The 13,034-nt window shown below is 35.2% G+C and overlaps 1 protein-coding gene across 3 annotated transcripts in view; it reads right to left on the reverse strand.

Annotated features, from left to right (window-relative positions):
- The window catches only part of STK31 (serine/threonine kinase 31), a 66,356-nt gene that overhangs the window by 47,912 nt on the left and 5,410 nt on the right, over positions 1 to 13,034 (reverse strand). For all 3 annotated transcript variants that reach the window (XM_043463381.1, XM_043463382.1, XM_043463383.1), the window contains exons 4-7: positions 8,137 to 8,235; positions 3,955 to 4,029; positions 2,370 to 2,528; positions 183 to 541 (exon numbers count right to left, since the gene is read on the reverse strand). In XM_043463381.1, coding sequence (XP_043319316.1) covers positions 183 to 541; positions 2,370 to 2,528; positions 3,955 to 4,029; positions 8,137 to 8,235 — 692 coding nt within the window. The remainder of the gene's footprint in view (positions 1 to 182; positions 542 to 2,369; positions 2,529 to 3,954; positions 4,030 to 8,136; positions 8,236 to 13,034) is intronic.

The following is a 13,034-nucleotide window of genomic DNA, read 5'->3' on the forward strand; positions in this document are numbered from 1 at the left end:
ATTTTTTTTTCAGTGTGTTAGAGAAGAATACTGGTTTGAGAAAAACAGAAATAATCAGTATCATCCCTCAAAATCACTGACATAGTTGAGGACTCTAAAAACATAAGCCTTGACAACTATGACAAGAGCTTCTAACATAAATCAAAAATTAGGTAAGACTAAAAATACCACTACAATCTTACTTTGAAAATGCCACATTATTTCCTGCATCATTTTCATTCTTCAAGTCAAGAGACATTCTCCCACTTAAGCGCCCCTTTGGCCGGGTGAAGGTTGACTGGCTTGATCTATGCCCCCACAAAGGAATGGGGCTTTTGAGGTTCCTGAGGACAAGCTGACCAGGATCTGATTTTTTTTCCTCACAGATATTAGTGCTGGAAGTGAGTCTGCATTTTTCTGCAAATCCTTTCTTAGCCACCTCTTCCCCAATATCTACATTGCCATACTCAGCCTGAGCAATTACTGTTCCATCTTGATAAGTAGCTTTAATTCTCATTTTAATTTCCTTTTCAAAAATCAAGCTCCCCAAAAAGGTTCTGCCCTAAAAAAGATAAGAAAAAATAAGATATTAACCAGCTATACCAACATGTTTTTCTTCATTTATTTTTTTCTATTAATATCTAGTTTTTCCAATGATCATTATTTCTTCATTCTCAAATCTCTACAAAAGTGCTTTTACCTTGTTGGCTAAATACAAATATACTTCCTCATGTGTATACTATACTCCAATTACATATTTCATAAATCCTTTCCAGAAGAAGAGCTAAGACCTGTACAGGCATCTATATTTTTAAAGTGTACCAATTAAATACCCTAGAACAATCTCTTTAAATCAAACAGATTCTGTTGACCATTTTGGTCCTAACCAAATATAAAGGTGTCCTGAGGATATATAGCATGTAAAATTGAAATCAGGTATCTAGGAAAAAGCGGAAAATGTAGAAGCAGTGACAGATTTTCTTTTCTTGGGTTCTAAGACACTGTGGATGGTGACTGCAGCCGTGAAATTAGGAGATCCTTGCTTCTTGGAAGGAAAGCTATGACAAGCCTAGACAGTGTATTAAAACGCAGAGACATCACTGTGCTGACAAAGGTCTGTACAGTCAAAGCTATGTTCTTTCTAGTAGTCATGTGCAGATCTGAGAGTTGGACCATAAAGAAGGCTGGGAGCTGAAGAACTGATGCTTTTGAGTTGTGGTGCTGGAGAAGACCCTTGGGAATCTCCTGGACTGCAAGGAGATCAAACCAGTTCTAAAGGAACTAAATCCTGAATATTCATTGGAAGGACTGACGCTGAAGCTGAAGCTGCAGTACTGTGGCCACCTAACGCGAACAGCTGACACACTGAAAAACCCCGGTGCTGGGAAGACGGAAGGCGAGAGAAGATGGCGGCAGAAGACGAGACGGCCAGACAGCATCACGTGACTCAACAGACATGAATTTGAGCAAACTCGGAAACAGTGAACAGGGAAGCCCATCAGGTCACAGAGTTGGACACAACTTGGTAACTGAACAACAACACAGTTCTAGGTATAGAAATGTTTCTTATAAGTAACTATAGTGCAGACAAAACTACACCCAGTGACCTAAAAGATTCTAAAAACCAAACAAATAAGAGGCAAAGAGAAGGTTTCAAATTATATTGTTCCTCCTAGCACTGATTATTTTCACATAAGTCATTTGAGCTGCTGAATATAAAATATTTATCTGATTACTCTGCAGTGTAACATTCCTTCAACAGCATATCAGTTACCAAAAGAATATCATTTTTGCACAGATTTAAAAGGAGGTAGGATTCCTGTTAAGACTACCACTGAAATTATGAGGTCTTCCAGAATCAGGTTGCTAACCTAAAATTTAATGGAAATGAATACAAACTGGAATCTAGATTAACAGAAATATCACTGCCAATTACTATGTTGAACAGTGTGAGCCTCTGCCAAGAAAATAAAATCTGATTAATTTACAACTCTGCTTATTTCAAATTTGTAATATTTACAGCCTCAGCTAAAGGTCACTTTTATACAATAAATATTTTCTCAAAAGCAAAAGATAACAATAATTATACACATCATTCTCTCAATCATAAGACACTATTCTTTGAAGCTTTCTCATCAGAAGAAACTATTTACATTTATTATATAAGTGTATACACACAAACACCAGTCTTATCTAGAATGTGTATTCTAGCAAAGATGAGCACAAATATACTATTATATAATTGCTTCTGAATTATTCCATAATTTCACATTTGTCACTAATTTATACAAGCTTTCATATTACAGAAAATTAATGGATTTTAACCATATGTTTTTTCAAGCACATAGTTTTCTCTCCATTAACAAAAATATTTTAAATCTGTGACTTGCCTGATCAAACTGGGTAACTTCTTGGCCAGAAGGGATCTGTAGTCCCCAAAGTCTATACTTTTTGGCAACACTAGAAAATTGCAGATCCAAAGGAATCTCTACTATATCCGATCGATTCAGAATTTCTGTATTTCCATAGTCAATATATCTCACCAGACACTGGAAAATAATCAGATAAATGCTAATACAGAACTTAAGTATCTAAAAAAAAAATCACATATTTGCTGCTTTTTGTTAATTACCTGTAAATCATGATAGCATTTTACCTGAAATTGTTTAAATGCATTCAGAAACAAGAGCTCCAGCAATATCCTCAAAATACAGAAAACCCATAGTCCATGAGATCCCAGGGATTTTTCTATTTGGTACTAGTTCAGCTTGTACCAAACAGTACTATTTCCAACAGTACCATTTCTCATTTTGATTTTTTTAAACAATGGTATTTAAATAAATTCAAATTGGAAACAATAAAATCTGAAAAGAAAGGCAAACTTTTATGAAACTTTGATAAACTTAACTCCAGCTATTAGACCTTGGAAATGAATCAAATTCACCCTTTCCTCCAGCTCTATATCTATAAAAGGTAAAAAAGATAAATAGTTTATCACAAGGTCAAAAGCCATTTTGCCCTTAATTTAAAAAGTTAAAGCCAAACCAAGAGCAAACACAAAATATGATTTCCAGTTGTCAAACTGTGGGGAATAGGTCTATTTTACTAAGATAAATCATTACCTATGACAAGAATAAATCACGAGATTTTAAAAAATGTATTTGGAACATTACTCAAAGTGTTTCATCTTATTGTATTGCACCAAGAACAATATTTACAAAATATTATATATTATAAAATATTTTTAAGTCCAGGAAAGCAGACATTTAAAAAAAATAGTAAAAGAAACCCTATAGAGATGCTTTTACACAGCTTGAGATGCCCAATTGCCACCAAACAACTATTTAGAATCCTATCTCCACAAATTCCCTTAAAAATATTCTGGAATTTCACAATGTAAAAGACAAAATAGTTAATGCAAAGAAAACTCATCACATTTAACCAAGGCACAAGAGAGAGGCAAGCAAGTCTTCACTATTAACAACATGCAAGTCTACTAAGTAAAATATAAACATAATTTCAAATCAAATGTTCTTCTTATACTCAATCTTAATAGAATAAACTTTAACTTACTCAGAAGACTCAAACTTAATTATTAAGAACTAAAATACAAAGAACCAATTGGTCACCAAAAATAATCCACAAATTAGGTAATCTATTCTTTGATAATCTGGGGTGATTATATGACAACTTAAAATCAGAAGAATATTTCTGAATCTAACTTTGACTTTTGTAAGCACTTCATTTCTTTTGTGCTCTGGGGGGGATGTATGTTTTAATCAACTTACATGTTATTCAACCATATTTTTTAATTAATTAATTTATTTTAATTGGAGGGTAACTACAATACTGTAGTGGTATTCAACTATATTTTATACTACTATGAATAAGCAATGAAAGGCTAAATAAGCACCAAATTTTGGAATGAAAATAAATATTCCTCATGGCAAAAAAAAGTTGAACACTCGTTCTTGCCTTTTCATCGTTGATGACTTTCAGTACTTGGCATCTGTACCAACATTTATCTTCAGAAAATAATCCACCATAAATCTACAGACAGAAAAAGAAAGCAAAATTATCTGGCACTTTAATGAATAGTAATGCTAAGAAGATCAGCTCATTTACTAGGCACTTTATGTATAATAACTTATTTTATTCTCACAACCCTATGAGGCAGGTACTTTGTTTTCACCATTGTATGCCCAAAGTCACAAGCTAGCAAGCAGCAGAACCAGTTCAAACTCAGGCAATTGACTTTAGAGTCCATCATATTATTCTGCCGCTCCAAAAAAGAAAAAAGAGAAGACAAAAAGCATAAAAACCGAAAACTCAAAAAAAAAAAAAAAAGCACCGATGTCAAAGACTTAAAATCATGCTGTTTTGATGTCTGAAGACATTAATTGCTCTTAAAACACAAACATGCCAAGGTACATGCCACCTAACTGTAATTCTCGACCATTATAAGATCCCTACGTTCAACCGGCCAAAAAAGATTCTCACATTTTTTACTTCATATAGAAGGACGTTGATATTATTTAAAAAGAAATAAATGATATTAGATAATATCCTTAATACTGAACCTTCATTTATTTTAAATCTATATCTTAATTTAATGATGTTTAATAAAAGAACAAAGAAAAATTTACCTACTTTAAGTCAGTGTCTCAACCGCAGCACTATTGACACTTGAGACAGGATAATTCTTTGGTGATGCCGGTGATACCACCACCTCAACGGACATGAGTTTGAGTAAACTCCAAGAGTTGGCGATGGACAGGGAGGCCTGGTGTGCAGCAGTCCGCGGGGTTGCAAAGAGTGCAACACGACTGAGTGACTGACCTGAACTGAATTCTTTGGTGGGGGGGAGGGAGAGGTCTTCTCTCCTATACGTTGTAAAATGTTTAGCATTCTACATGTTTAGCATTCCCCACCCCTCCGCCCCCTGCCTCTACCTATAAGATGCCAATAGCCTTCCTTCCAGTTGTGACAAAATTATTTCCAAATGCTGACAATGTCCCCTGAGGGTGGAAATGGGAGATACAAAGTCATCCCAAGTTGATAATTACTTTAAATCATACATTCTTAATGGGAGAATGGGAGAAATAATATCCCTAAGGGAGTGAATATTGGTTTCTGGAGTGTGGAGGAGAAATCTTAGATATTACAGTGGTTTGTAGCCCTCCCAAGTTCAACCCTACCTGACAACATAAATAGATATGCAGTGTATCTGGAGTGTTAAATGTCTTGCAGAGAGGAGACCCATTGGCAGGAAAAGTGCCTTAGAAGGGCAAAATGAAAAAAAGGATTACTTTGTATTCTAAAATAAGGATCTACCACAATCCATTAATTATTCCAATATAGGTAACAGTTAAGAAGGTGGGCTCTGTAAGTTTAAATATTTGATCCACCATTAACTAGCTGGTGACTTTCATAAAGTTATTCTAGCTGTGTCTCAATTTCCAAAAAAAGAAAAAACAAGTATCTGCCTCACAGGGCTGCTGTGAGGATTAAATAATTTGGTAATAATTTGAGTGAGGATTTAATGAGTTAGTAGCAAAGTGCTTAGAACACTGTCTCTGTCTCACGGAGGCTAAGACTCAAATGCTAGCTATCATCATCATGACTACTACTACTGTATGTATTAAATGATATTTAGCTAATCTCCATTTTTGCCTATTACAAATAATGCTATACTGAATATCTTTGTACAGACATCTTTGTGTACTTCCTGTACTTAAATGTCCAATGGGTAAATTCTTGGTAGAGAAGTTGATGCGTCCATGATTACAGGCATTTACTGTTTTGAAAAGATGATTAACACTCATATATAGCCATCTGATTTAAAACAAAGATTCCAATACAATTCAACAAAGAAAGGATCATCATTTCAATAAACGGGGCTGATATAATTGAATATTCATATGGAAAAAGATTAAGTGTGATCTCTACTTGAAATCAGGGGCTTCCCTGATAGCTCAGTTGGTGAAGAATTTGCCTGCAATGCAGGAGACCCTGGTTCAATTCCTGGGTCAGGAAGATCCACTGAAGAAGGGATAGGCTACCCACTCCAGTATTCTTGGGCTTCCCTTGTGGCTCAGCTGGTAAAGAATTCGCCTGCAATGTGGGAGACCTGGGTTCAATCCCTGGGGTGGGAAGATCCCCTGGAGAAGGGAACGACTACCCACTCCAGTATTCTGGCCTGGAGAATTCCATAGACTATAGTCCATGGGGTCACAAAGAGTGGGACATGACTGAGCTACTTTCACTTTCTACTTCAAATTACAACCAAAAATTTATTGGAGATAAACACCATAGCCCTAAAAGCAAAAACTTCTGGGGAAAAACAAAATTGGACAATATAGTCAAGGCCTTGGGCTAAGAAAGATATCTTATGTTGGAAACAGAAAGCAGAAGCCAAAAAAGAAAAATTAAATAGATTTCAAATGTTATTAACAAAGTGAGTAGGGAAGCCATGGACTAAGAGAAGACATTGGCAATACGTGTAAGACAAAGGATTCATTTCCAGAATATATAAAGAACACAAGCAGTTGTCCCTTGGTATCCACAGGGCACTGTTTCCAGGACCCCCCTCAGACACTAAAGTCCCTTATATAAAATGTCACCGGTATGTGGCAAATTCAAGTTCTGCTCGTTGGAATTTCCTGAAAAATTTTTGGAGTGTTTCTAACCTGCAGTTGGGTGAATTCATGAACGTGGAATACATAGATAATGGAGGCCCAACTGTATAGAACTTCCTATAAATCAATCAAGACAAATAACCTTGAAAACTGGAAAAAGATCTAAATAGGTACTTCACAAAAGATATCCAAATGGCTAATAAAACTTGTAAAACTTGAAGAGCATGCTTAAGCTCAGATTCCTAAAGTAAATAAAAGTAAAATCACAAAATAACATTACACACCCACCAGAAATGGCTACTATTAAAAAGACTGACAATGTAAAGGGTTGGTGAGAACACAGAAGAACTGGAACTCTCAAACTTTGCTAGTAAGGATGCAAAGTGGTTCAATGCTTTGCCAAACTGACTGGCTGGTACCTACTAAAGTGAAAGACACCTACTCTGTGACTTGGCAATTTCACTCTTAGGTATATACGCAAAATAAATTAGTTAAAACATCCATCAGAAGTCTTGTACAAGGAGTTCACAGCAGTTTCATTCACAGTAGCCAAAAAATACAAACAAACCAAATGCCCAGCAAAGGAGAAGAGATTAATTTTGGTGTATTTTATACATCTGGGCTTCCCTGGTAGCTCAGATGGTAAAGAATCTGCCTGCAATACAAGAGACCCAGCTTTGATCCCTGGGTCAGGAGGATCCCCTGGAGAAGAGAATCCCAACCCATTCCAGTATTCTTGCCTGGAGAATCCCATGGACAGAAAAGCTTGGCAGACTACAGTTCATAGGGTCTCATAGAGTTGGACAAGACTGAGCAACTAGTATTTTCACTTTCATACACTGAAATACTGCATAGGTTGAAAAAGAACAAACATACAATAATATGGATAAATCTCAGAAATTATGTGGAACAAAAGAAGCCATACATACACAAAAGAGTATATATATTGTGTAATTTAAGAATAGGCAAATGAACCTATGGGGACAGAAGTCATAATCATGGTTACCTCTGTTAGAGGACTACTGACTAAGAACCGGCTGAGAGGGCCTGAGTGAACTTTCTAAGCTGACAGAACTGAATCTCGACCTGGGTGGTGATCACAAAGACGCATACATGTGAAAAACTCATCAAGCTGTGTGCTTAAAAGACACATGCTGCACTGTAAATTATGTCAATTTAAAAATACATGTGCATATATATATTGTCAAACTGTTCTCCATAAACATATCTCTTATAAATTTTTGTGAATCAGGGTCAAGAACAAGGATTCTATTATGTTCACCACCATTCCATTCTTTCACCACTGTGTTAAGCAGCAGTGTTTAACACAGTGTCTGGTAGATAGCAAATAGTTCATAAGTATTTTTGAAAAAATAAATTTATAATGAGTGTAGTCTATACAAATTCTAAAAACATGCCTCTTTCTTCAAATATAACAAAAATTCCAAAATCTATAAAATCTAAGATCAGGAAAGCTAATAGGAAAGATGGAATAATTGTATCCAAGAATATGGCTCACCTTCTTTGGATCAAGATTCCCAAAAACTGAATTGGCAAGGGGACAGACTTCAGACAGTGAACAACCAATCTTCATAATATCCTTATTTCTACTGATACTCTAGAAGGAAGGACAGACACAAACTCAGTAAAATATTATTAATACTTGCAATGTTATGCAAACAAGGGTTCCACTATGCATGATACTTAAAAGATTTTGGAGCATTAGAAATTAAATAAATTCTCACATCATCACTTTTCATCATTCAAGTGAGTTCTTTACTAGAAATGGAACTAGGCTATAGAAAATTTTTACCTCCCAATGAGTTCAAATTACATGGAATTCAAAATTAGATACTAAATATTATTAATATCATATGAACTTTGTCTCTGGATTTTACTTTAGATGAAATCCTAACTGCTCAAAATAAGTACCATATTTTAGTCAAGTGACATGGGTCTTCTCACATATTTGTTGTTGTGTAAAGGAAAAAGATGTAAAACTGATTTCAAAATGTATAGGTTCCTCTACATAAACACTGTTATCTACTTAGTAAATTTATTTCTCACAGGTGCATGGGTTAACGATTTTGAAACTACTTTAGATGTATACGAGGATTGAACAAATAAGTAAATATATTGTATATAATGAAAGCGGGCAGAAAATTACAAATAGGGAAGGCAGGCTAGAATGAACCTGCAATGTTAGATTACAATTGCAAAGTATCAGTAAGAATTCATGTATATATAGACACATATGTATGCAAGCACACATATGTTTATGTGTGAATATATGTATATATGAAAGAAATACACACAGATAAATATAGATATGCACATGTGTTAGTTATATGTATTTGTATTTTTGTATTATATTGATAAATGTATTTCCTAGCTCTGTCTGCTAAGAGGAACTAGAAGCAATAATACCCAAGTAGTGATAAGCACACCTAGAACCCAGATCTTGATTTCTAAACACCATTCACTGATAAAAGGAACAAGATTTCTTTGGAGCGTGGGTGATTCCAGGGCTAGGACAGGGAAATAAATAATGATCCTGGAATATCTGGTGATGCCAAAAAGTAAAGAAATATTCAAAAAAAGAATGGGTGTAGCTTAAATGATACAGTAGTCAATGTAAACGATCTCCTAATGGCCAAAGTTAGAACAATGTAAACAACAAAATAAATGACAGTACTAGATTATAACCCACAGGTTTATATCAATATAAATAATTGACTAAACAAATAAAAGGTGGTGAGGAAACAACTCTTCCTTAATGAGTAATTCCAATTAATAAATGCAGAAGGAATGAGGAAAACAGAAAATCATCATCAAAGACCATAGTCATAAATAAAATATCTGTGGGTAAAAGATTTAAGAAAAACAAGATTCAGTTCAGTTCAGTTCACTCAGTCGTGTCCGACTCTTTGTGACCCCATGAATCACAGCACACCAGGCCTCCCTGTCCATCACCAACTCTCGGAGTTTACCCAAACTCATGTCCATTGAGTTGGTGATGCCATCCAGCCATCTCATCCTCTGTCATCCCCTTCTCCTTCTGCCCCCAATCCCTCCCAGCATCAGGGTCTTTTCCAATGAGTCAATTCTTTGCGTGAGGTAGCCAAAGTATTGGAGTTTGAGCTTCAGCATCGTCTCAATGTATCTTCTTCTAAAACACTCATTACTTACAAAAGGAAAAACAGTAACTTAACAATTAAGAATCGTAGCAGTTATCCCCTTAACAAAGTGGATCAAGGTTAATATCACCAATAAAGAAATATCTCAATATTATAAGTCCTCAATATGACATAATTCTAGTACATCACACTGTAGTATGTACTGTAGTGCTACCGTCCCTTCTGTAGTACTACTGCCCATTTGTTTATGAGAAACCATAAACAAATACAAACTGAGGGATCCTCTATAAAATAACTAACCAGTACTCATTAAAAATGGCAAAATCATGAAAGAAAAAGTATAAAAGAACTACCAAATGTTGGATGAGACTAAGGATACATGACAACTAAATAAAATGTGAGATCTTGAAGCAGATCCTGGAATAGAAGCAAAAAGAAAATAAGAAAAAAACTGGTGGAATTTGAATTAGGGCTGCACTTAAGAGCTACTAGTACTGTACCAGTGTCAATTTCCTGACTGTAACCACTGTACTATGGTTATGTAAAATGTTAGAAACAAGGAAAGCTAGGTGAAGGGTATAATATTGAAAATAATTTTACAACTTTCCTGTAAGTATAAAGTTATTTCAAAGTAAACTGTTAAATACATACATTCTTTAAAAATATATCAATAACACAGTCAATAAGGCTAGAAAGAATATGATTATCTTCGATAAATGAAAACAAACTCTTGAGTTTCTACATACAGTAAAAATGTGAAGTGAATTCAAACTGACCCCAAAACACACTGGAATCAATCTTTAATAATCCCCAGGAATGAGCTCTCTAAAGTTCAGAATACACCAAAACATTTTACATAATTAGATTTTGTAGGTATATGGGCTAGCATAAACGGAAGCTCTTTTTTCAAATGTCAAATACTTAAGATTTGTCCAACTGCTACTCAGCAAACTAGGCCTACTCAAATTTCCGAAGTGTTCTCAAGTAAGTGGCTTAAATGGCAGAAAATCCAAAGTGGTAGAAAAACAGAGAATACATGTGAGCAGATCTTCATCTCGACCTGCCTCCATTATATTTCTAAATCTCTATTTACTCTTCATCTACAGCCTATCAAAACCCTAATCAAATGTTATAAATAGCTTTTTTCTGCTATATTCTTTCTGTAGAATTATTGTTTTATCGTTGCCTTTTCTGTTACACAGGATGTACACATCAGGTGTTAAAAAGTACAAAACATCTTACAACTGAGCAGGGGAGGAAATTACACTGAAAATTAGCATCATGCAGCATTTTTCAGAAAAAAAAGGTGACTAAAGTGGGTTTTCAGGAAAAAAAAGTGACTATTAAATTACATCTAATATTTGATACTATGAGATCCAATACAATTATACAAAATATGTTAACATCAAATAATAAAACCAAAATTAAGATAGCAAAAAAGTCTTTTTTATAGGAAAATACTCTTGAAGCAAGCATGTAACTGACCATTCTTTTTAAAGAAAATCCACTGCATGCAAAATTATCAACCTCCAGAAAAATCACACATACCAAGTCTATTCTCACAAAGTATACCACATGCACACTTGGAAAACACAAAATTAAAACAACTGTAAGCAACAGGGTGAGCTTCATGTTTATAAGAATATGAAAAGTCCTTTCATGCTTAGCACTGCTATATAAAGAAATGTCTTTTGAAGTGAAATTCATGAAATGTCCCCCTGTTGGGACCACACTTTACAAAAATACTGTGTTTCTTGAAATGACCTGGGCTTCCCAGGTGGCACTAATTGTAAGGAACCTGCCTGCCAATGCAGGAGACATAGATGTGGCTTCAATCCCTGGGTCGGGAAGATCCCCGGGAGAAGGAAACGGCAACTCACTGAAGTATTCTTGCCTGGAGAATGCCACGGACAGAGGAGCCTTGTGGGTTACAGCCCATGGGGTCGTAAAAGAGTAGAGCAATTTTTCACCATTGAGGGTAATGCTTGCTGTGGGTTTGTCATATATAGCTTTTATTATGTTGAGATATGTTCCTTCTATTCCTGCTTTCTGGAGAGTTTTTATCATAAATGACTGTTGAATTTTGTCAAAGGCTTTCTCTGCATCTATTGAGATAATCATATGGTTTTTATCTTTCAATTTGTTAATGTGGTGTATTACATTGATTGATTTGCGGATATTGAAGAATCGTTGCATTCCTGGGATAAAGCCCACTTGGTCATAATGTATGATCTTTTTAATATGTTGTTGAATTCTGTTTGCTAGAATTTTGTTAAGGATTTTTGCATCTATGTTCATCAGTGATATTGGCCTGTAGTTTTCTTTTTTGTGGCATCTTTGTCTGGTTTTGGAATTAGGGTGATGGTGGCCTCATAGAATGAGTTTGGAAGTTTACCTTCTTCTGCAATTTTCTGGAAGAGTTTGAGTAAGATAGGTGTTAGCTCTTCTCTAAATTTTTGGTAGAATTCAGCTGTGAAGCCATCTGGTCCTGGGCTTTTGTTTGCTGGAAGATTTCTGATTACAGTTTCGATTCCCTTGCTTGTGATGGGTCTGTTAAGATCTTCTGCTTCTTCCTGGTTCAGTTTTGGAAAGTTATACTTTTCTAAGCATTTGTCCATTTCTTCCAAGTTGTCCATTTTATTGGCATAGAGCTGCTGGTAGTAGTCTCTTATGATCCTTTGTATTTCAGTGTTGTCTGTTGTGATCTCTCCATTTTCATTTCTAATTTTGTTAATTTGGTTCTTCTCTGTTTCTTAATGAGTCTTGCTAATGGTTTGTCAATTTTGTTTATTTTTTCAAAAAACCAGCTTTTAGTGCAACTAGTACAGCCACTATGGAAAACAGTGTGGAGATTTCTTAAAAAACTGGAAATAGAACTGCCATATGACCTAGCAATACCACTCCTGGGCATACACACTGAGGAAACCAGATCTGAAAGAGACATGTGCACCCCAATGTTCATCGCAGCACTGTTTATAATAGCCAGGACATGGAAGCAACCTAGATGCCCATCAGCAGATGAATGGATAAGGAAGCTGTGGTACATATACACCATGGAATATTACTCAGCCGTTAAAAAGAATTCATTTGAATCAGTTCTAATGAGATGGATGAAACTTGAGCCCATTATACAGAGTGAAGTAAGCCAGAAAGATAAAGAACATTACAGCATACTAACACATATATATGGAATTTAGAAAGATGGTAATGATAACCCTACATGCAAAACAGAAAAAGAGACACAGAAATACAGAACACACTTTTGGACTCTGTGGGAGAA

Source organism: Cervus canadensis, chromosome 3 (assembly GCF_019320065.1).
Source record: "Cervus canadensis isolate Bull #8, Minnesota chromosome 3, ASM1932006v1, whole genome shotgun sequence".
NCBI classification, from domain to species: Eukaryota; Metazoa; Chordata; class Mammalia; order Artiodactyla; family Cervidae; genus Cervus; species Cervus canadensis.